We start from the raw sequence: 25,363 nt of genomic DNA, 5'->3' as shown, positions 1-25,363 counted from the left end.
AAATAATTAAAATGTGTTAATAATGGGAAATATTTTAAACCGTGCCTCAAGTTTCTTTCTTGGAGTGTGATTAACAAGGTGTATGTAATTATTTTTTCAGCCTCCTGGAGCACTGCAGGAAGCATAAATACCTCGCCAAGACAGGAGAAACTTTTGTGAAGCTCGTGGTGCGGTTGATGGAGAGGCTCCTGGACTACAGGACCATCATGCATGACGAAAACAAAGACAATCGTATGAGCTGCACAGTCAACGTGCTGGTGAGTGAACCGTTAATTAAACCCTCTATCCTCACAGCATGCTGCGTGCAAATGGAGCCAGGGCTTTCAGGAGCCCAGAGGACAGCTGGCCTTAGAACACTCCACAGCACAGCATAGCTTCCCCCTGCCTGGGGTTGGGGTGGGAAGTCCTCTTTGGTGCTGGGAAGGAAGGACAGAGAATTACCTGCAAATCTGCTCTCAGCCAGGCCAAGAGGTTGGCTCCCCTCTGAGTATTTCACAATGTCCCTGCTGCAGCTGAGGGTGGCAGACCATCTAGTTTCATAACTAAGGTAGCACTTTGTGAATTCAAGATGCAAAGACTCTACTTTTATTAGATCAGAGTCATGTACTAGAGTGAGTGTCCTGAATGGTAGTGTCCAAAAGATTTATTTATCCTTAGTCCTGAGAACATAGCCCTTTTTGAAAAAGGCATCTCTCTAGATGAGACCCAGGAAGATGGCTCAGTTGGTAAAGTGCTTGCCTTACTAACCTGAAAACTGAGTTCATTCCTCCAAAACATACATAAAAATAACCCAAGTGTGGTGGCTCATAATCCTAGCACTGGTGAAGCAAAGTCAGTTGGAAAGTTGTATTCCTGGGATTCGGTGGACATCGAGCTTATCCCACCTACTTGGCAAGCTCCAGGCCAATGAGAGATTCTATCTCCAGAAAACAAGGTGAACAGTAACTGAGGAATGACTGACAGCATAGTGCAGCCTCTTACACTCACACATGTAGGTACACACACACACACACACACACACACACACACACACACTTATGCTCACACATACATGTGAGTGTACATACACACATGCACATGGAAGCATGAGATGAGATGGGATGCCTAGGTGGATGAGGGTTAAATCTATTCAAAAGAGTTCTTATCCAGGAGAAAAGAAGCTGGCAGTGTACTGGGGGAATAGAGGTATGAAGATCATAAAGGTTCAAGGCCAGTGTCAGGTACATAACATATTTGAGACCAGTATGGGCTGCATAAGAACCTTGTGTCAATTCACCACCCCCAAAAGGAAAGCAGACACAGAAAAAAAAGAGAAACAGGTGACAGCAATTAGAGTGAAGAAGACAGCATCCTCAGAACTCTAGAAATCTCTAGAAGCTGGAAGGTCAAGGAGTGAGGCCACCTAGATCCTTCACAGGGAATGCAAGAGGCCCTAACTGACACCTTGACTTTAGAACTCTCTAATAAGAGGATGGCTTTGTGTTATTTGAAGCCACCCAGTTTATGGTCATTTGTGAGAGCACCATGGGACACTAGTGCAGGACAGCAGAGATGGAGGGTGGCTGGGTGAATCTGCTTATGTTTGATCCTGCATGTTCCTACTGTGACTGTGCTGCTGTTAGGTCTCTGGACACTGTTCCTGGTGTACTTCCTTCTTAAGATGATCCAGGAAGAACAGGAGGGCCAGGTGTTTTTAGGAAGTTTGATGACCCACAAGCTCAAGTCCAAGGAGTGACTGGGCTGGCCAACCTCAAGCCTCTCTGTGTGGATGTACTTCCCAATCTGGCTGCAGGGCTCTCTGCACTTTTGTGCACTGTTATCCCCATAAGGAACCATAATGACTGACTCCTGGCCAGGTAGGGCTATCCTCTGCTTCCCATAGCTGTCTCTAGGCAGAAATGCAAGACAATACTATTCCTACTAGTCTTAATTTCCTTCACTATTCTTCCCAGTCACTGGCCTTGTGATTTCAGGCCATGACCCAGTCACTGAGAAACATGTAAGCACTTAGCCTTCACTTCCTTCCAGATCTGCCATTTGTGTGACTTGTAAGTACTTTGAGGTCACCAGAATGGACTTTTGTGTCAGGAGGAATTTGATATAGCATTCATTCTTTATAGAGTTTACTAAAGGGGTTGGAGAGATGACCCACTGATTAACGTCACTTGCTAAGTGAACCTCAGACCCTGAGTTTGCATCCTAATATCAACAAAAACTCTGGCACAGTGGCATATGTGCCTAGAACTGCAGCACTGTGGGGGACAGCGACAGGAGGATCTCTGGAACTTGCTGACCACTAACATAGTTATGAGTTCGGTGAGAGGTGCTGTCTCAATGGGATAGAGGAGCAAACTTGACAATCTCCTCTGGCCTCTGAACACATTCATGGGTACACACATGCACACAACAATCATACCACACACTCACACACACACTCACACACACACACACCACACACACTCATACATACAGACTCACACACCCCACTCATACAGACTACACACTTACACATACCACATACTCATCCAATCATACATACATTAAGAAAAATCAGAAGGGGCTGGAGCAGAGCTTCATGGTTAAGAGTGAGCATTGCTCTTGCAAAGGATCTGAGTTCAGTTCTCAGCACCCATACCAGACTTCTCTGAGCTTCCTGTAACTGCAGCACTAGGGGATCCAGTGTCCTCTTCTGGCCTCTACGGACACTCATACTTTGGCCTAGACATGCAAACATTCATATAAATAAGTAATAAAGTAATCTTTAAAAAGAAGAAAGGAAAGAAGAAAGCCCTGAGATATTTGAATAAGAAAGATTAACAGAACCAGTCATTTTTACACTCTGCCTCTCTTAGCATCAAGGTAGTTTCTGTCTTGCCATAAGGAACATCTCCTAAAAGTTCTAGTATGCAGTGCAGCCCATGTCTGCTATCTGGACAAGCTGCTAAGGCCAATAACAAACATTCTGGTAACCAGTTTTCCATTCCATAAACACTGGGACCTATGATATCTGTCAGTGGTGGAAAGAGCTTGGGAGTCATCTCTCCTTTAACAGCAAGGGGGAAAGTGAATAAACTAAAAGACAAGGTTCTCCTAACATTCAGTTCCTTGGACTAACAAGTTCTCCTTCAGCTGTGGAGCAAGAAGATGCACAAAGTCATAGCTGCTGGAGCTGAAATCCAGGGTAATATAAACCTTGGCTGGACATCACGGTCCTCTCGTCATAAAATAGCCATCCTAAAAACAGAGAGCACACTTTAGGAAACAGAGAAGCCATCGGAGCCAGACATGGACACGACAGGGATTTCACCATTATTGGCCCAAGCATTTCAAATAACTGTGGACTGAGGAGATGGTTCAATCAGTAAAGAGTGTGAGGATGTGAGCTGGAAATAAAACCATGGGCACAAGAGATGCTCCTGGGACACTGGAGTGTTTGGAGACTTGTGAGTGACAGGTGGGAAGAAAGGGCTTTCCTCACTCTGAATCTTCTGTTAAGTCTGCAACTGTAACTGGAAATGCCCTCGTTACTGCTGGCCTCATAGGAACCAGAGCTCCTTCGAAATGTCAGGTGCAGCTCCAGGTCAAATGGTCCCTGTTTGCTGTCTGTATAGTCTTTCTTTCAGAGAGACTGGCCCTTTTGATCTATGGTGTTGAAGACTCACTGTGTGTATGCCTTTACAGTGTTATCTTTGCCAGCTCCATGGTAGAGTTTAAACATCATTCTTGGATGGTAAATTTCCTGATGAAGTTCTCTCGAGGGCCCATCCCTTAGTGAGGAGTTATTGGCTGATGGTAACTGATTGGGGAGGGAGAATCATTCTTAAAAATAAAAAAAATGAGTTAGTTTAAAAGAAAAAGAATGATTATGTGTGTTCTAGTTAGGTTCCTGTGCTCCAGCAGATGGCCCTTCTCCCATGCATATGTGACAGCATTAATTAGATGTAATGAGTTATCTGCAAAAAAGGCAAGACATGAAGCTAAGAGGGGGACATTTTGGGAAGAGTTCAAGGAGGAAAATGGTCATTGGATATGATCAAGTTTTACTGTATGCAAGTATGAAATTCTGAAGAAAAACAAAAAACTGATGTAGAAAATAAAATGGCTGTCATGCTTCCATCCTGTAGGCCCATGTGAGTTGACTCTTGCACCTTTGTGGTGTCCTATGCATGACCTAAGGTATATAAAGTAATCCACGGGGAGAAGAAATGTCACTCAGATTCTTCTGCCTCAGCCTCCTAGTGCTGCCATTACAAACGTGCACTGCCAGGCTCACCAGAAGTGTGACTTTGGTATAAATGTTGAGTTAGATGAAGTTATGTATAGAAATAGCTCAGAATAACTTACTGGGAATCATAAACTCACTTTTCTCCACCAGGGTTTTTGAACAGGGGTCTTTCTTCTTTCAGATTCTCTTCCTCCCTCCCTCCCTCCCTCCCTCCCTCCCTCCTTTCTTTTTGTAAGTGAACATCCATTTTTCTCATATTGTGTCTTAGAGGGTCTCTCTAACACAGTGGATTCTCTGCAGGGAAAATTATGGGTCCATGGGGGTTCTGCTTCAGCATTGCTCAAGTCAGTGACAGTGGCCCCTTGTGGAACAGTCAGTGTGGCAGTGTTATGGAATTAATGTGTCTTTACCTTTAAATACACGTGGCCAGCGATTTGGGATGTGTGAAGACAAGAGTGTCCCCATGCTTCTCCATCTCTCACAAAGGCTGGCCCCACTGTGCTGAAGTCATATTGATGATGTCTTTCCTTCCTCCCAATAGCAGGCTGCTTATTCAAATGAGACTGGCTACAGTGATCAAGAGATTGTTTTCAGTCAGAACCTTGTTCTTACTGAAGATGGGTGACTTTCAAATGACTGATAAAGGTTTAGTCCTCTAGTGTCTAAAGTGTGATCCTTACCAAAGCAAGAGTCAGGGGTAGTGTTAGATGCTCAGAGCTCGGGTGAATTGAAAGATCTACTCTGCATATACTGGGTCCACTGAGTGTTCCAACCACAACTGAACTATGGATTTGCAATGGCGAGTTGCTTCAATTTTTGCTTTTGCTTTCTTGTTCTTTGTATTGTGGTGTATAATGGAGTCAGTTTTTCTTTCAACACTGCCATGGTTTAATTTTTCAGAATTTCTACAAAGAGATTGAAAGAGAAGAGATGTATATAAGGTACGTGTATGCCTGTGTGCATTGTGATCTCTGAGATGTCTATGAAGTAGGTGTGGGCCATATTGGTTTATATCCTCCATGTGTGCCTCACTGGTCAGCACCCTGTGTATGTAATCACTGTGCAGTGTATATAAGGTATGTATATGCCAAGCTGCCCAGCACCCTGTGTGTGCCTTACAATCATTGTGGGATGTATATAAGGTATGTAACATGCTGACCTGACCAGTACCCTGTTGTGTGAGCTGTAGTCATGTTTCCTGTATGTAAGGTATGTATGTACCAAGCTGGCCAGCACATGTTGATACCCGATTAAGTCATGTGATCAAATAAGAAACCTGGTAATAAATTTTCCAAAAGTAGACAGTATAATTTTGCAGTCTATTCTTCTTTAACTAGTAACCTATTCCCACATGCCTATGTGTTTCTCTCACAAAAAAATGAAAAATGTTTTGTGCAGCCGGCTGGACTTGATTCTTTATTTGCTTTTAAGATACACCGGGGACATAGCCCACTGATGGAGTAGCTACCTCGCTTGAGAAGGGCCTGGGTTTGATCCCCAGCATCATTGGATGATCAAAACGCTTGATTAGAGTGACACACTAAATTTCTCAGTCACTTTTCTGGTTATGTGGTCTCTAATTAGCAAGGTGACAGACCACCTTAATGAATGAGGTTAGCTCGTCACCTGTGTGACAAAAAGCTTGACTGTGTGATAGCCACATAGAGTGTACTTGCATGGTTTTGGATTTCTTATTTTTTTTAACCTTTTCTTTTAAAATATACCATATGAATATAATAAACTAAGGAAACACCCAGCCTCTTTGATCCAAAATGTGTCTGGCTGTAGAGTAAAGAGCATCCCTTTCTTCCTACAGCACAGACTTCCTTTTGATCAAGTCTGCTGTCATCGCTGCTGGTTTTTTGGTTTTTTTTTTTTTTTCTGTGTACATGCATTTTGACTCAAGAGAAATGCACAATCTAGATTGTCTAATCTCATTTCAAGTGTTTGAGGAATGTAACTGGAAAAGATGAAAGAAATAAGGAACCCTTTATATATTATCCTCACTTTTTCCTACAAAGATGATTTAAAATTATATATTTGTATAGGCATATGCCGACATATACTTTTATTTATATATGTATGGTATATATGTGTGTATGCATATATATTATTATATTTATTTATTCCTATCAGTTCTTTTTGTGATTTCAACAGTTTTCAAGGCATTATGAATTATGAACATAGTAAAAAGAAAGCGTAGCCATGAGTTACTGTTGAATGTCAAATTTAGCACCTGCAGTCCTCAACACAAGTTACCTTGTGACTCCTCAAGAATGTAGTCCTATTTCATCACCAGGTACTTGTATAAGCTCTGCGACCTGCACAAAGAGTGTGACAACTACACAGAGGCGGCTTACACCTTGCTTCTGCACGCGAAGCTTCTAAAGGTAATAAAAATCACCATACACATCTATGAGGCTCTTCTTATAAATTCTGAGTTTATTTCAAATTTCACTTTTCCATGACAAATTTTAGTAAACCACTGGCACCCAGTTTTATGAATATGGACTACAGTCAGCGACATAAACACAAATATCCAAGTGCTCTGACTGCAGACTTGGCCCAGCTGAATGCCGACCTAACAAGGTGTCAAGTTTGCAAACCTTCAGTGGGCTGTGAAGCAGCTGTGAGTCAGAGGGTGCACAGTGCCTCACTGTGCCAACAGTCCTGAGTATAGATGGAGAAAACACTGATAATTAGGAATGACCCTGGTAGAGCAGCCGAGAGGAAGGATAAGTCATCCTCTTGCTCACAGGGGAGGAAGAGAAAATTTACATTAAAATGTGTGTTAGGAGATGTGTGTTGGATAATGGTTGTCAAGGAGGATAGTATTCCAGAGTTAAACCCCAGACAGACTCCTGTCTGTGTCCTTATCCTGAAATTGAGTGTGTGCATGCATGCATACACACACACACACACACACACACACACACACACACACACACACACACACACACACACGGCTCTGCAGCATTTGCCTTTGCCTGAAATGAACAGGGGCTTGGCAGGCAGAAGGCAAAGAGCTGGCTTACTCTGGCTCTCCCTCCACAATGCTGGAAGTTGGATGCCTAGGACCCCTCCTGTCTTGCAGCCATCTGAAGCTTTCCCATGGAGTATCTTCTTTGAAGACAGAGATTTCTCGGCATGCTCCTAGAAGCAGCCATTTCCTTTGTAAAGTCCGATGTCTGTATTTATTAGAAATCTAAATGTCAGGAACAGGGTATTTTTTGCAAAATGTGAAGATCTTGTTATTCACACCAGAGAAATTAAAAAACGGTTTGGCAGACTGCTCACACTCTTAGAACATAAACTTTATAAGTCTGTATGGATGTAAAGTGTGTGTGTGTGTGTGTGTGTGTGTGTGTGTGTGTGTGTGTGTGTGTGTGTGTGTGTGTGTGTGTGTGTGCTATGTGGTGTGTGTGTATGTGATGTGTGTGTGTTTGTGTGTGTGCGGTGTGTGTGTGTGTGTGTGTTGTGTGTGATATGTGTGTGTGTGTGTATATGTGTGTGTGTATTTCGCACACGCATGTGTAAGCATACCATTGACTTAATCTCTGGATATATTGAGGACAGATGGGTTTGTCACAAACTGTGATAGTCTGTTCCGCAGCCCAGATCAATAGGCTCAATTGCATTATCCCTTCCACTGGGCTCCAAATTTTCCAATTAGGTGGTAAATGCAATATAATCTGCCTCCATATTTCTTACACTGTTACATTTTGTGAATTTTTCCCTAAATATGTTTGATATTATTATCAATGTGAATTTGTGCTGGTTAATCAACTTACTAAACAAAATGGTCTGCATCGCTGTAACTATCAGCGAAAAGGTTCTTAAATACAATTTTCCTTTTTACTATTTTTTTTTTATCAAAAATACCAGTGATTAAAAGTATGAGTGTTTAGCTTAGCGGTGAATTTATTCATCTGCAGACTTACCATGGGAAGTGCGGGGAACTCCCCCATCCAGATTCAATATGGTGCTTGTATGATCTTAACTCGTACAATAAGCCTTTGCCTTTTGGTCCCTACTTGTCAGTCACCCGAGTTTGACATTTGCATCCTCAACTCTACTTACACAGCTGCCGATTGTGTTACACAGACTCAGGTCTGTTATGGAGGTGCTCCCTTTTGCTTGCAGATGGGATCTGCAAGGCCCTCTTTAATGTGAGCATCTATGGACCATATAAAGGTCTCCCTGATCCTACCCAGCAGTCCTAGGGATAGGGCGCCCTTAAGCTTACAGAGCTCAGCTTGAGGTAGCCCCGGGCTCTTGACTTTAGGAAAGATGTATGCCTGGGAGCAAGCATCTGGTGGCATGTGGCATGTCACCACCGTCAGTGGGGCCTAACTCCCTCCCCAGTTCTCCATGCTGATCCATTTGGTCCTTTGTTCTGTGTCCCGGCACCACCAAGGCTCTCACTCCTTGCCCCGCTCTCCTCGTCTTTCATTCCTCTAACAAGTGTCATCATAGCTGGCCCTGTGGCTTAACCATCTCACTGAGTTCACTGGGCTATCCTATGCTCACCTGAATTTGTTCGGGAAATAATGGCGTGGACGTCAGTTGCTGCTTTGTAAGACCCTTGCTGTCCTTCCTTAGTAGAGGGTCTTATTACACTTCACAGGTCCACCTAAGAAGCTCCTTCCTGCTGTACCCTGAGCCTCCCAGGCCACCCCAGGCAAAGTCACACCTCACACCCTTAGATGCCTATGTGGTCTTTTTCAGGGCTATTATATCCCATGGTACACTTGTGTGATGGGTGGCTCAGGGCTCCAGTGGATGAGGCTCCTGACACATCTCAACCCATAGGCACATGGAAGGACCGCAAGAAGCATCAGCTCATTGTCACTGAAGCCCATACCCAACTGTAGTTTGTTAAGTTACTACTGAGGAGTTCACGTGCTTTGCCTGTCAAATGGCCCTAGCTCCCACTCTGCTACCTCTTTAGTTCATACAAAAATTGGCCAGCATTTCCACAAATACTGACAGAACCTGTGCTAGGCCATTGGCCGAGACACCTCTCCTTATAAGGATAGACTATGCATTTCCCTTCTGAGAGACCTGCGATCCACATACATGGTCTGTTAAGATTTTATGTGGATTCTGTCCAAGTAGAGAGAGCTCACATTGCCCACTGAGAACGGCCACCAATCACTTGCTTATACAGTGCACCCTGGCTGCCAGGAAGCTATTGGCAAGCTTGGGAGGCCAAGGTTTGCAAGGATTTTCTATTGGGAAAGTCTGTCTCTGCCTTCCCATCTGTCCTTCTCGTTGGGCCCTCCAGGGACAGGTCGTACCCCTGGCATTCCCAGAACTGGACAGTCTGGTAACAACAGCCCTGGGTCCCTGGCATCAGTGTCTCATGCCTGTCTTAGTGCTTGGTGATATCATTGAACACACCTCTGACTCAGCGTTGTTCATTCCTTGTTTTATCCACAGTGGTCAGAGGATGCGTGTGCAGCTCACCTCATTCAGCGGGACGGGTTCCAGGCGACAACACAGGGACAGCTGAAAGAACAGCTCTACCAAGAAATCATCCACTATTTTGACAAAGGCAAGGTAAAGACACACACTGTCCCTTGGTCTCTCTCCCAGGTCCCGCTGCAACACTAAAAGCACGATTCTTAACACACGGTGTTTGCAGAACCAGACATGTATTACACATTGTGTACGGAAGCATTTTGTGTATGTTCCTCCGGCCTGTACTTATAAGAAAACTTTTTATTTGAAAAAAAAATCAATAGCTCTTTCAGGTGCTCTGTGGATAGTAAGGCCTGAAGATATCTGACTGTTTTGATAGCTCTTACTTGAGGAACCAGGTCTGGGAGAGCGGCTTGGATATGTCTGTGTGCTTGGAGCTGGTATATGCCTTTGGCATCTTCCATTTTCCTGTTGTCACTGAAAAATTAACCCTGTGACGAGACGGGCTTTGTTCCACCTTGGCAGTTTGTAGATTAATTGGCTTAAACAAAATGATCTATTCAGTTGACTTTTTCTAAGGGAAAGCTACCGTCATTTTAATCAACTGTCTTACACTTCGTCACTGTCCTTGTGATTTGATGTGTAGTCGCTATAAAAACTAGCCACTCTAGCTGAAGAAAATTCATAAACCCCAGGTGACTTTCAAGCTCCTTCTGGAGTTCCACTGACTTTTTTAATTGTGTCAAGGATGTTCTATGTCACTCCAGCGAGATCTCAAAGGGAGCTGGTGTTTTATTTCCTACTATGGCTATTGGGACAGACCACTTTGAACAGCAGAAACATCACCTTTCGATGCTGAAGCTCTTAGCCTGGAATCCAGGTCTAGCGGAGCCCATGCTCTCTCTGGAGGCCTTCCAGGACCACATGTTTTATGCATGTGGCTTATGGCAGGCATAGTGGGCAGTTGTTGGTACTCGTTTCCTTGCACACCCATCACCCAATTGTCTGGGTCTTCCCCATGCTTACAGTGTGCCTGTGTCTATATTCCTTCTCCTATGAGGACACCAGGCACTGGTCTGTCAGGGAGCCCCCCCTGCTCCATAGAGCTAAACTACATCTACAATGCCTATTTCCACATGAAGCTCTCAGTCACAGATACCAAGGCTTAGGATTGCACGTGTCTTTCTGGAAACGCATTTCTCCCCACAGCAGCTGTGTTGTCAGAAGGACCTTCCCCCTTGGGTGTTATTCACAGGAACCAAACCCTATTAAAAGTAGACTCTCGGCGAGCACAAGCTCAGGATTCTCACTGTATCTGAAGTCATCGTGCATCTTCTTTTGGTACTGTGTGTGTTTGTTGCTGAGACTTGAACCTAAGCCTCACACGTGCTAAGCAAATGCTTTGCCACCCATTCCTTCTGTTAAGCTGTTCATTTCAAAACACCATCCCACTAAGTTTCCCAGGCTGACTTTAAATTTATGATCCTCCTTGCCTCAGTGTTCTTGACAGCTAGGATGACAGGCCTATGCCACCTGTCATTCTTAATATGGGGAAAGTCCAAATTCTCTAGTCAGGCCATTTGGAAGGTAGATTCTTCTTGACCCTGTAGTAGATGAACAGGATGTTAAGATATGAGGCTCTCACCATTGGGCTTATTCATGCTCCCTTAGCTTGAACAGAAGCCTTTCATTCCTCTGCAAATTGCTAGAGAAACAGCAGATTCAGCCTGAAGCATTGTGGCTTTGTGGTATGCTGGGAAACAACCACCAGGTGCAGTGGAGCACAGGTAGAGATCCCAGGCAGGAAGCCTAAGGTAACAAAGGGTCCACCAAATCTGAGGAGCATCTGCCTCCGTGGGTAGCCATACTCAGTCTCTCTGTGAGCAGCCAAGCTCCAAAAGGCCTTAGACCCTGCATTTTCTCTAACTCTGTCTCCCTCTCCTTCTCCTCCACCTTACTCTGTATCTGCCATGCTTGTTGGAGTCTTGTTCTGTCTAAAAGCTATCTATTGTTCCCTCCACAGCACTTTCTTCTCCATCTCAGCCTAAGTGTCACCTCTTGTCACCCTTGAGCCACCCTCTGTGTTTCTTTGGAGTCCTTTCTTTAATTTGCTACAAGAAGTTTACATACACGCTTCTGTAGTGACTCACTGAAGAGGGTGTGAGCACTAGCAACAGAGGCTTATTTGTTGCTTCTCCCAGCATGCTTAGTGCTACCTGCTGTATGCTCACTGAGGGGTGGCTAGATGACCAAACAAATGATTGCTCGGCATTTATCAGCATTTCCTGCCAGGGGAGTGGCTCATTTTCAATAGGAATGAGACAGAAGACTGCCAGGTTTTTTGGGGTTTTTGTTTTTTAAATGAAAGATAACCTGATAACTTTTTCTGTACAATAGTTAATCTTAAAAAAGAATCACATGAAGGAGCAAAAACAAATGCAGTTAGTTTATAACGTTGGTAACCAATTTTAATCTGCAGGGACATTTGGCTATCATGAGTGCGAACCAGTGTCATTAGAAAGCTCATGGCTGAGTCTGTGCATGTGGAGCCGAGTTTCCCTTAATGCACAGGGTATCCCCAGCACAGAGAGCATCTAGCTCAGAATGTCAATAGTGCTGAGGTTGGAAAGCCCACCGAAAGAAAGAAAGGAAAGAAGGAAGGAAGGAAGGAAGGAAGGAAGGAAGGAAGGAAGGAAGGAAGGAAGAGGGAAGGAGGGAGGGAGAGAGGGAGGAAGAAAGAAAGAATCCATGTGACAAAATAGTATAGAAAGCCAGTGTATAAAAGGAAAGCCAGTAGAAGGCCTGTCCTCAGATGTCCCTATATTGTGGAAACAGAAAGAAGACCATGGTGACGTGATTCGTTGGCTCCCCCTGAGTCGGAGTGAGCTAGGGAGGGCTGTGTTCCCAGCTGCCATTCCAGTTGTATTGATAAAACAACAAGATTGGAAAGCCATTTCGGAGTGCCTGTGACATTTCCACCAGAATGTTAAAAAGGAACCAATCCGCCCATCCACACGAATCTACAACACAGGTGCTGGAGAGAACTCCAGAGCACAGGGCAGGCAATGCCTGCCGAATGAGCTGGCATCAAAGGGTTCCTCTTCATATCAGCCAGCAGGATGTGTTCTAGGAAGCCATTATCTTTTATGCAGCCTGGGATGGGCCAGAACATTCTGGAGTTTTGACCTGGAACTCTGGAGAGTTCCAAACCACACTGGTCCACTTCTGCTCAGACTAGTGGCCGTCTCTCTGAACAAGACTAAGGAAGGCTGAGTGTCTGCTCAGGTAGATGCAGCCCAGGAACAAATAGAAGGGAGTAGCTTTCCTGAACTGCTTCTGTTTTTGTCTTCTGCTGAGGCAAACCACATAGCCATACAGACCTTCCAGGGTTGGGCAAGTGCCTAGGAGGACAGAAAAGCATGAGGGGAATCTGTTTCCATCATGCACCACAGCATTTGACCAGGACAAGTTCTAGGTGTTCTTGGCACATAAAGCAGTTAATATCTATATCTATCCCTCTCCCTCTCCCTCTCCCTCCCCAAACCCCATCTCTCTCTCTCTCTCTCTCTCTCTCTCTCTCTCTCTCTCTCTGTGTGTGTGTGTGTGTGTGTGTGTGTGTGTGTGTGTGTGTGTGTGTGTGTGTGTGTGTACGCTTGGTGGGTGAACATACATCTGAAAAAGGAGAGGGTACCTTAATTGAGAAAATGTGTCCTTAAGATTGGGCTGTAGGCAAACCTGTGGAGAGTTTTCTGGATTGATGATTGATGTGGGAGGGTCCAGCCCACTGTGGGTAGCACCATCCCTGGGCAGGTGGTCCTATGCTATATAAGACATGTAGATGGAGGAAGATGGGAAGATTGAGCCAATAGGCAGCATTTCTTCCTGGCCTCTGTATCAGTTCCTGTTTTGAGTTCCTGCCCTAACTTCCCTGGATGATGGACTGTAAGCCCAGGGGTAAAATAAAGCCTTCCCTTCCTACATTGCTTTTGGCCATGGTGTTCATCACAGCAATGGAGAACAAACTAGACCCCTTTCCTAGAAGGAATGGAGTAAGATGAGTGACCAATGCGATGACTGAAGATTGTGATGTTTGTGGAGACCAGACGTGTAACTTTCCATCCTTCACTCTAAAGTTCTAAAATGGATAATAGGTGACAGTATGTGATGTATCCATTGGGAACATGAAGGAGGGCCCTGGTCAATAAGAGGCCCCTCAAGAGAAAATGATTTGCAAGCATTAGGTTGGACAGGACTCTGTGCTGTCTGACACTGAGTCACAGGCCACATTTGAGCCACTGGCTAGCTCAAGCTAAGGTATATCATCAGCGTGCAATTCACACTGTATCTCTAAGACCAACTTTGTAAGTATACATTACATGTACTTCTTATGTGCCATGTGTATAGAGGCCAGAGGTCAGAGGTCATCCTTCCTCAGGAGCTATCCACCATGTTTTTTGAACACGGTTGCTTACTAGTCTAGAGCTCACCAATGTGATTAGTCCGGCTGTCCAGTAACCACCAGGGAGCCACCTATCGCAGCTTCCCCATGCCTGGGATTACATGAACACAGCACCACATCCAGGTTTTGTTGTTTTGTTTGTTTGTTTGTTTTTATGAGTTTTGGTAACCTAACTCACCTCTTCATGTTTTTCTGGTAAGTATCCTACCAAATGTCTCATCCCCCATCCCTAAGACACAGAAGATACAGTGTTTTATAAGCTAGGTTGTATCCTCCTAAAATTTGTATGTAAAACCATGCCTGGGGGCTTAGCATGTGACTGTAGTGAAAATCGTGTCTTCGAGATGTTAATAAGGCAAATTGAGATCATTATGATAGATGCTAATCCACTGTAACTCCATCCTTACAGACACAGGAGGTTAGGACCCAACATCCACAGAAGGACAACCATGTGAAGGCGCACACAGGAAGGAAGCCTTGGTCTTGCACTCCAAGTCCCTAGTACTATTAGAAAGTGAATTTCCCATTGCTCCAGGCATGAAGCGACAACTCAGGGCTCAGTTACATCAAATACAGACAAGTACAAACTGACAAGCAAAAGCAGACATCACATCTTTTGTTCATTTTTTAGGTTTAGCTTAATTTGTTTTAGACTTACTACTCATCGAGTAGTCTTTTAAGTATTGTTTAAGGACACTAGATGTTAGTTAAGTATATTAGGTGTTGCTTAAAGAAACTTCATGTCTTCTAATGTTACAAGTGGAACAGTTATGGTCACCTTCACACTCATAGCAGCTACATCCAGCATATAATGAGAAGCCAAAGTCTACTGCATGTCCTTTGGGACTATGGCAAGCAGTCAGAACCATGTGTGTACCTATGTAGATTTTCTACACCCTAGAGTACTTGAAAAGCTGAAAACTGTATAAAGGAATTGAACAGTGGGCTGGGTTTGGTGGTGCTTCCCGTTGTCTTAGTACGTGGTAGGTAGGGACTAGAGGATCCAGAGTTTGAGTTCTGAACTATATGGGAAGACTATCTATCAAGAAGATAAAGGAGGATGAAGAGACTAAAGACATGGCATACAAAATATATGTCAAAGGGTATAAAAAGAAAACATAGCATGCACCAGAAGAGGAGGCTTTTTTTCTTCCCATCCCAATGTCTGGAATCAATCTGAATCAATTCTGAATCAATCGTCATTAGTATTAGGGAATCTGGGGGTTGAGTGAGCTGGGAAACCCACTAGTCCTATAGAGAACAAGGACAAGCCAGAAGCTAAGGAAAAGGGAGAGGTTGTTGCAGGCCACTGCGGTGGTGACTAGCAGCCAAGAAACTCAGCAGCAGGGCTAGGAAGGTGGCCTGGTGGTGAAATGTTTGTATATAGCCCTAAGACCTGCACTGCAGTCCCAGCACACAGATGAAAAGTATGGGACAAAGTTGCACGCCTATAATCCCTGCACTAGGGAAGAGAATCCCAGGAGGAAGCCCTGGGCTTCTTGGCCAGCCAGTCTAGCAAAATGGGAAAGTTCCAGGTTCAGTTAGAAACCCTCTCGCAAAAACAAAACCATGGTAGTGATCAATAGAGGAAAAGTCCTGACACTGGCGTCTGGCTTCTGCACACACATGCATGTCTACTTTCACACGCATGTGAACACAGGAAATGCAACGTCATTCTGTTGAATGTGTTGGCATTTCCTGGGACTTCTCTGTTTTGTTATTTGAGTTGAGAATTGTGCCTCTCAGTGGTGCATTTGCCTATGCTGACCAGAGCCCACCACCATCAGTTTTTATTTCCTGGGCTTGCAAGGACCAGTCACATTATCTCCTGGAGAGCTGCATTCTTGTCTACCTCAGAGGATGAGAGGTTCCCATTACCAGCCACCCACCAACTCTTCTTAATTCCTGCCTCCATGTTCTACTTGATTCTGCCTTGGAGCATTAGACTACTTATTTTGCTCCCTGCTCTGAATAATAACCTGATAAATTAGGAACAAGGGAAAGGAGCCAGTCCATCATGGCAGGGAAGGCACAGCAGCAGCATGAGGTGGCTGGTCATACCGCATCTACTACACCCATAGTCAGGAAGTAGACAGAAGACAGGAAGTGGGACTGAGCTACCAAGCATCAAGACTCACCTGCAGTGATTCTCAAGCACCATAAAGACTGAAGACCACATGAGCCAATGGCAGACTGTATCAGTCAGGGTCCTGTATACTAGCGGATCTCAACCATCCTAATGCTTTAACCCTTTAATACATTTCCTCATGTTGTGGTGACCCCCAACCATAAAATTATTCTATTGCTACTTCATAACTGTAATTTTGCTACTGTTATTAATTATAATGTAAATATTTGGCCTGTGGCCACCAAAGCGGTCACAACCCACAGGTTAAGAACTACTGCTCTAGACAAACAGAACCAATAGAATGGATGTATACTACTAGTGGGGGGCTTGTTAGATTGGGCTGATTCTAATATCACAAAAGGAATCAACAGCAGGAGCAGCAGGGTAGCTGGGCTCACCAATGAGAATGAAGATTAGTGGAGCAGAAGAGTGAAGCTTTCTTTTTCCCATGAATTTTTATCTGGTCTCAATATGTTTAAGGTGGAGCTTTCCATGCCATTGAAGGCAATCCCTCCCAGATATGCCCACAGGTCAACCTGGTATAGACCATCAACCTGTGGAGGCCAAAGGACAACTTGTAGAAGAGTTCTCTCTTACTACCATGTGGGTCCAAGGTCAAACTCCTGTCCTTAAAAGAAGGCAAGGACCTTCACCACAGAGCCATGTCACCACCCTAAGTTGTGTGTTTTTAGAGTAGGTTAGATTTACTGCAAAATTGAGCAAAGAGTGCAGAGTTGTCCTTACTCCCCTGCCCCACACCCAGGTAGCACTTTAGAGTGTCAACACAATTAGATTTTTATTTGCAACTGAGGCCCCATCTGGCCACTGTTGGAACAGCAAACATCATGGGATCAAAGAGGTAGCCATCACTTAGGTACTCCATGAAGTTCCTCAGGCAATTGTATGCTCTGGCTTCTTGACCTCACCTCTGAGCCTCAGGGAGGCCTCAAAGACACCACTCTTCTTCCTCACTTGCGACACCTCATCAGAAGCATCTCTGCCCCATCAGTCCCCGCCATGAATATCCTATCCGTGAATGCTGTTAACATACTCCATCGTGAGTCTCTAACTTGGCTCCAGTGCCGCCCCCAGTACCACATCCACTCAGTAGAGGTTGCTGATGGGACAAAGATGGGTCCTTACAAGAGAAGGGCTGGCCATCCCTAGAGAGTCCTGTTTGTCTGATAAAAGCAGCCACCTTCAGTCTGAATCGTGGCAGCAGCTTATTGAGTGGGTGAGCAAACAAACAAGCAGGGGTCCCCAACACAGACGAGATTAGCCAACGGCACTCAGGGCCAGGCTCATGTCTGAATGTGTGTGCAGGCATGCGTATCACCACTTAAACCTCAAGCAAGTTTGATCGAACACTTAGAAATGCATTTTTAATTTTGTATTACATTTATTCACTTGTATGTATATGTGAGTATGTACAAAACAGTAAAAATTTAAATTATTTTTAAAAGTGCGATAAGATGGAAAACTAAATGAATCCTCGACCTCACCAAACCTCATTTCAGGCAGAGCTCTGGATGTAGCTTGGCACCTTTGGTCTGGTTTTCCTTGCCCTTAAGGAAATCTTCACCCTGTGCTTACTGTGTGGACATGATGTAATAAACCCTTGAGCTGCTGCACTGCTGGGACTTTGGATGGTAACCTGGGCAAAGTTGGGCCTACAGCCTCCCAGCAGTGTAAGTTGTAACAGGGTGCTGCTGGCAGGCCAGGAGGAAGGGCCCACTCTCGGTCCACAGCTGCATCCTGTGTGCCCAGGAGCCTTAACAGAGGGCCTGGGCTGAGGCTGGAATCAGTTCTAAGAAGGCCTCCATCTCCACCTTGTCCCGTGACACCAACAAGGCCAACAGGAGATTTTGACCTTTGTATCGGACACGTTTACCTGTAAAGTATGACCTGCTAGTTTTCTGTGTTTCTCTCATACAAAATCATTCTCCTATTTTTGCTTTTCTTCCCTTCTTTAATGTTTTGAATGCCTTTCAGCCTAGCCGTTGGCATCTTAATCTTTTCCTTTCTCTCCACAAAATGTCATTTCCATTCACTCTAGTTTTCATTCTCCAACATTTCTTCCTTCCACAGCCCAACAATTACCGCAGACTCCTTCCCCGTTCCATTTTTACCCCCACCTGGGCCTCTCCCTGCAAAAGCCTCTGTTCGGCTTTATCTGGGAAGCGAGCGTTCTTTTCTGAAGCGTCTCCAAATTGTCTGTCTTATTGTGTTTGGCTGAGGCCTAGTAATTTTCAATAAAGCCCTTAATCCAAGTACTTCACTGAAAATTACCAGGCTTCTCTGTGGAGGATGAGGGTTGAAAATAGCAGTCGCACTATTGGGAGATTTACAGTATGGATGCCTGGCCTGCCCAGGTGGCTGCAGCTCTCAATCTCCCAAGTCCAGACCCTGCTGGCCATTAACGACAATGATGCATAATTTACGGCCAGGATGATGTGTGGAGCCCTGCAACTATTTGTAATTGGAATTCTCCTTTTTTAGAAGAAGATCCCATTGATGAAGTTCACACTTTGCCTTGTGCCAAACTTGGGGGGAGGGGGAACCAAAACCAAAACGCACACAGCCTGCATCATCTGTGAGCTGTAAATAGGAGTTTGGAGGTGTGTTTTTTTTTTTTTTTTTTTTTTTTTTTGATTCTGTTTCTAAGTAGGGTGACATTTTCACATCCTGTGACGCTCCTTTCTAGAAGGCTGTGGGTAAGCCTTGTGGAACCCTGTCTCAGGCTTTGCAAACTCACGATGTGAGCCAGAGTCTATCTCATCAGACCGAAACTGTGGGAATTCGGGTCTCTTAGGTTCTTTGTGATTCGACACTATTAAAAGGAATTAACTTTTGTCAGAGCATTTGAGCCAGAACAATGCTGTCATGCTGTAGTCTGTAGGATCCCAGAGATATCTCTCCGCTAACAAACCTACTGTTTGCCACAGGCCGCTCTTCACCCTGATGTACACAAACATAGGCAGAGTTGACCTCAAGGGCTTCGTGGCCAGCATCGGAGTTCTCAAAGAGTGGCTAAATAAGGAAGCCTTCCTTGAGCGTGTCACACAGGTAGACATAGACTGACCTACCTCACAGGTGTAAGTGTTCCCTTGTTCAGAATGGGGGACCAGAAGGATGTCTACTGAGCATGAAGGCCTCCTGCCAGTCTTGGTGCAGCACTTGGTCCCTCTGGTGCAGAGGGACCTCAAGCAGAGCTGTGGCCTCTTCCACAACATTGATCCCCATCCATTAAACACCAGAAAGCTGTGTGGGACTCTGGAAATTCAGGAGGTAATTGAGTGTGACTCTTCCCAATAACTGCCAGGGAAAACAGATGAGCAGTAGAAAAATGGGCGAAAGTCAGACTTCATATAAAACACCTTTGCTAGGGAGCTGTTCACAGCCAGTGCGTGCACTAAACCAGAGCTGCCCATGGGAGTCCTGGTGAGTCAGTCATGCTAAGGATGAAGGACCTTTCACCCCTAATGACGTCTCCTTCTTTATCTGCTGCTGCCCCTCCATCCTGGAGCATCTCCATCTCTGAAACCCACTTCATGTTTGCCTGTGAGAAATCAATACCTGGTATATTCTGCCACCGTGTGTGTGTGTGTGTGTGTGTGTGTGTGTGTGTGTAATGTTTTGCTCTTGCTTTTCTCCCTTATTCCCATGCTACACGATCTCCCAGGCTTAGAACTAGATGGGCAGTCAACAAACCCCATTTATCTTCCTACTGGAGTTACAGTTTTGTGAGACCTTGTCAGTTTTTTTGTTTGTTTGTTTGTTTGTTTGTTTTTTGTTTTTTTTTTTTTGCTGGACAGCTGGGGATTTGAACTCAGCTCTTCCTGCTTGCACACAAAGTGCACTTGACTACTGAACCGTTGCCCAAGTCCCATTCATAACTTTCTATGTGGGTTCTGGTTGTCTTGTTCTGTGTCTCCTCAACTGCTACCGTCTTGACACTGAGAAAGGTGTTTTATTAGAAAAGAAAGTTTTTCATGTGCAGGTCTTAAAGACATGGGGAGCTCCCCAAACCAGGAAGATAGTAAAGATTACCATCTCAGGAAAGGGGAAGAACCTATCCTGTGAGGAAGAGGACAGAGGCCAAACCTGCCCCCGCAGACAATAGCCAACAATTCCCCAGATGCTGTAAACTGGATTAAAGACCTCAGATCAGAAAATAAAGTTGTCTGCGAATCCAGGCATTTTCATTTGGGGCTGTTCAAGCCAGCTAAGCCTGTAGCTCTTGTAAGAATGGAACTGAGCCCGGGTTCAGTCACCAAAGGTCAAAGCGATTCTTTCGCTGAGACAATTTAAATCTAGATCATATTGAATCTGCTTCCTCTGTGGTGCTGAAATATTTTCCTCTGCATCCGTGTTGGAAGTATGAACTGCCCACACTCCCTGTAGAGCCCTGGTCCAATTAAAAATAGATGAAAATCTGCCCAGTGTGGAATCCTTTAACACAACTGGAGGGGCATGGAGGGGGGTGGCTTATGTATTTATAGAAAATCTGATAGAAAACAGAACCCCGAGACCTCAGGGTGAGCAAGAAAAGATATTTACTCGAGACCTATATTTCTTTTAAAAACAATTACTTGGCTACCTATCTAAAGTACGTCATCTGTCATTTAGGATCAAGACAGATTAAGCTTTTGCTCGGGAATGAGCAGCTAAGAGAAGGTATATTAGCTTACAGAAACGAAAGAACAATCCGCTAAAGGAGACCTACAAGGAGAGGGATGTTGCCTTTGAAGTGGAAATATAGGAAGGGAGGCATGGGTCACTGGTGCCTAAAAGAAACATTGCAGGGGAGAGTGTTCCTCTGGAATGCGGGCTCAGGCTCCGGAAGAGGACATGAAAGTCTGTGGATACACAGAGAATAAGAGAGAGCATCAGACCAAAGAGAACAGTGTGAAGTGACCCCTTGACCCAGGGTCCCTGTCTCCTTCTAGACTCCTCTTCGGGCAGGTCTCCCTATATCTGGAGCCCACAAGGAACTTACTTTTACTTTGCTTTTCAGGTTATTAAAAAGGCAACCATTAATTCAGAGTCTTCTTTTTTCTCTCATCAAGAATGCCAACTGGTATTGGACATAACAGCATACCCCTATCATCCCAGTACTTGGCGGAAAGGGGGAGTGCTGAAGAATCAGGAGTTCGAAGTCATTCTCATCTATATAATGAACTGGAGGCTAGCCTAGCACTATGTGAGACCCTGTCTCAAAATACCCACGAAGTGGGGAAAGGGAACAGTTTATAAAGTAGTAGGTATGCAGAGAGTATCTCTGGTGGGTGTAATTATAGGGTGCCCTTCGGTTAGTTGAAGGAGTGAATAATAATCAGCCCCAGTGGTGGGTCCATCCTAGCAGGCAGAAAGCTCAGGGGTTGTGCCGACTGACAGACCTGGAAGTGCTGGCATGTGACCTTCAAGAGTAAAAATGCAAATCTACTGTGTCTCTGCCCTGTCACCTGGGGCAAGCTCCTCCCCTCTCTGACCCCCAGCTTCCCTGTCTGTAGCCTGGAAGTAACACTCCTAGCAGGTGGTTAGAGAACATCCTGTCAGCCACCCTGATTGTCTATGCCAGTGGTTCTCACCCTTCCTAATGCTGCGACCCTTTAATACAGTTCCTCATGTTGTGGTGACCCCCAACCATAAAGTTATTTTGCTGCTAATTCATAACTAATTTTGCTACTGTCATGAGTTATGATGCAATATCTGATATGCAAGATACCTAAAATGTGACCGCCCCAAAAGAGTCTGACCCACAGCTTGAGAAACACTGATCTAAGCTCTTGTCAGGGAAACATTGCCCACAGCAGGTCTTCATCCTATTTTTCTTAACTTTTTATTTGTTCTTTATGAATTTCACATCATGTTCCCCAATCCCACTCATTCTTCTTTAAGCCTCTCCTACCTGCCCTCCTTGCAACCTTCCCTCCAACAGAGGGGAAAAAAAAACTTCTTGTGGAAGCTGTGTTCCACAGTATACCCTTTTGCCCATACGTCTTTGCTTGCAAATGTTCATTGCGTGACTTGTTGGTCTGGTATGAGGCCTCTGGCTTCTGATATTCTATCAATATTGGAACCTCACTAGGACTCCTCTCAGAAACTCTGTTGTTGCCTGTGCCATGGAGGTACTGTAATTTTGGATCTGTAGGAACAGTGAATTCATGTTCTCCATCAATTCACTGATAGGGTAGATGTTGGGATAGGCCAATTCAAAGCTCTGGATCTGGGCCTGAGGTATCTGAACCCGTCAGCCCACCGACTCTCCTGCTGTCCTGCACTCGGGGTCAGCTCACGAGCAACCCCTGCAACCAGAGCCAGCTCTACCCTGCTGCCCAGGTGAGATGCAGGAGCTGCTCTCCTAAGTATTTGTACCTGGTGAGGGGCGTGGCCAGTTCTCCCACTTTCATGACCCCAGGGGTAGCTCTCCTGCCTGTCATAAATGACACAGGACAGGGGAAGGCACCTCTTCCCTTATCTGTGTCACCAACCTGGAAACAAAAGACAGAGCAGACTCTCCTGTGCTCATGCAGTCTTCACATCCAGGGCCAGCTCTACTGTCCTGCTCAGGGGAGGCACAGGGACAGCTCTCCTGCTCTCATGACCCCAGGGTCAGCTCTCCCATCTGGTAGGTGACATGGGACAATGGTGAGGGTTGGCATGTCTCCCTTGCCCACACTGCCCCACGACAGACAACTTGAGGGGCCAACTTTCTCATGACACCCATGAGAGATCTCCATGGCACAGGCAACAACAGGATATCTGAAGACACCTTTGGGGAAGGTCACCAGTGCTTCCACCATCAAGGCCAACTCTACTCTGCTGCCCAAATGAGGTACAGGTTCTGCTCTTCTGCCCCATCTGGGCAACCCTTCCACCTAGGAGCATAGCTTCCTCTTTTCTTGCCCATGTAACCACAAGGCAGACAAGTGATACAGCCAGCTCTCCCAGACTCAAGACCTGAGGCCAACATAACCCCTCCCCTCCAAGGGTCAGCTCTACTGCGAGGCAAGGTGTAAGTGTGCAGCTGGTGAGGGGGAGGGCCCCTTCCTCCTACTTTCATGGCCTCAGGGCTTGGTTTCCCACCTGCCACAGATAGTGAAAGTCAAGGGTCAGGAAGATATCTCTTCTTCCTCCATGCCACATGAGGGATCAGCTTTCCCATGATGCCCAGGTGAGGGGGGTGGGGCCAATTTTACACAGCCCTCAGACATCAATATGTCCCTAGGCAGCAACCTAGATCAGGGACATCTTCCTGGCCTTTGGTAACAGACCCCTGCTACTGCATGGCCACAAACCCAGACATGGCCCCCAGTGGAACCACAGGACAAGGCTCTCTATCCCTCCACTCCACCCCCGCCAACCCCACCCTCCACCCCGGGGTCCCAGGTGGCATCACTGGCTGCTCACAGCAGGCTGTTCCTTACTACACTGGAGTCTCCAGTTCTGCCTCTCTTCATTGTCCACGCAGCCTTCTGCTTCTCTTTCTCTTCCATTTCCCCACCACTTACTTGCTCATCTTAGTGGTGACTGGGTTCTCTGAGTACCTGGGGTCATCTCAGGAGTAGTCTTAGGAGTGCTATGCTCCACTCATTCATTGTGGTGCTGGGCAGGGGTCGTCTCAGGGTAGTTCTTTGTCTGGGCCCTATGGTGCTGGTCTGGTGATCACCTTAAGTTTTCATCTTGCCCGGTGTGCCCAAGTGGCCTCTTGGGAGGTCATCTGTCTTAGGCTCACTCCCACCTAGGGCCTGAAGTCCCAGGTGGGGTTGTTCTAGTCTCTGGCTTGCCACCCCCCATCCTGTGAACCCATCTAGGCCTGTCTGGTACCTGACTGGTGATGGTCTCAGGCTCCCTTTTTTCAGGGACTGTTAGGCTACTAATCATTCACATATTCACAGGTCAGAGCACTGATTACAGACATAGCCTCTCTCCTCTCTGCTACTACTGACTCACATGTGAGGGCAGCCATACCTGCAATGTCTCTAGGGGCAGGACTCCTCATCTTTTTCCAGGTACTAGCGGGCAGGAATGAGTAGCTCCCATAAAGATCAGTGCTGTGATCTCCTGGGAATGATAGCACTGTGGAATTTAGAATGTATGAGGCTCGGATTAAAGTTTGTTAAGAATTGTCTGAACTTTAGTTTCCTGTTAACCTCCAGTTCTGTGTACTGAGCCTTGAGGAACAGGGAACAGGTAGCAATGTCCTCGGGTTTCCTGGGAGTGACACTCCTGGGAAATACAGTCTGGAGAGAGAAAACAAGCATGCTTCAGTTTTGATACAGTAAAGAAAGTTCTGGGTCATTGAAGCCCAAAGAAGGGGAGTGGGCAGCAAATGGGTTCTTAGGGGAGCGTCTACCTCCAAATGTCCCATGCTTCTCAGGCAATCCATCTTTCCCACGGGGGAGCCAGGCCCAGCATGAAACTACTATGTTCAAAAGTTTATTCACATTAAAAAATGTTGTTGCTGCTGCTGATGGTGATGATGGTGATGATGATGGTGGTGGTGATGATGATGATGATGGTGGTGGTGATGATGATGATGATGGTAAGAGCTGGAGAGATGACTCATCCATTAAGAGTGTGTTCTGTTCTTTCAGTGTCCCAAGTTTGGTTCCCAGCACCCACACTGGATACTTTACAACGGCCTATAACCCCATCACCTCTCAACTCAGAGGACACTGACACTCAACATACACCACACACACACACACACACACACACACACACACACACACACACACTAAATAAATAAATAAATAAATAAATAAAATAAATAAAATAAAATAAAACAAGTAAAAGCTTGTCCATGTTTGTAAAAGTAAGATGCTTGGAGAGGCATCTTTTCAAACTGCTTGCCATAGGAAAGTCCCCTTTTCAAATACTGGCAGGATTTGCATTTGCAAAAAGCAAGAAAAAGCAAGCATTCTAAAGCTTTGAGTTGGCGTTTCTGGCCGTGTGCACTCTGGAACCTGATGGCTATGCAGTGGGAAGATTTGGGAAATAGCCACATAGTAGATGTTCCTAGCTATGCGTCTTCACCCTATGGCGTCTCTTCCCTGGCTCCAAGGCTGCCCTGACAGATGGTCCTTGGCGGCCATTACTGGCAGCAGGAGAGTGAGGACCA

At 45.5% G+C, this 25,363-nt stretch overlaps 1 protein-coding gene and 1 non-coding gene across 2 annotated transcripts in view; one reads left to right on the top strand and one right to left on the bottom strand.

The window, feature by feature from the left end:
* The window catches only part of Dock1 (dedicator of cytokinesis 1), a 499,905-nt gene that overhangs the window by 434,280 nt on the left and 40,262 nt on the right, over positions 1-25,363 (top strand). Inside the window, exons 35-38 of the mRNA XM_032892397.1 lie at positions 101-257; positions 5,126-5,166; positions 6,525-6,615; positions 9,668-9,787. Coding sequence (XP_032748288.1) covers positions 101-257; positions 5,126-5,166; positions 6,525-6,615; positions 9,668-9,787 — 409 coding nt within the window. The remainder of the gene's footprint in view (positions 1-100; positions 258-5,125; positions 5,167-6,524; positions 6,616-9,667; positions 9,788-25,363) is intronic.
* LOC116895035 lies at positions 24,104-24,232 on the bottom strand. The gene has a single exon (XR_004387221.1). It is a non-coding gene; the product is annotated as a small nucleolar RNA SNORA17 (small nucleolar RNA).

Source organism: Rattus rattus, chromosome 2, assembly GCF_011064425.1.
Source record: "Rattus rattus isolate New Zealand chromosome 2, Rrattus_CSIRO_v1, whole genome shotgun sequence".
In the NCBI taxonomy this organism is placed as follows: Eukaryota; Metazoa; Chordata; class Mammalia; order Rodentia; family Muridae; genus Rattus; species Rattus rattus.
The sequence above is the reverse complement of the archived record's forward strand: the minus strand, read 5'-3'. Positions and strand labels throughout refer to the sequence as shown.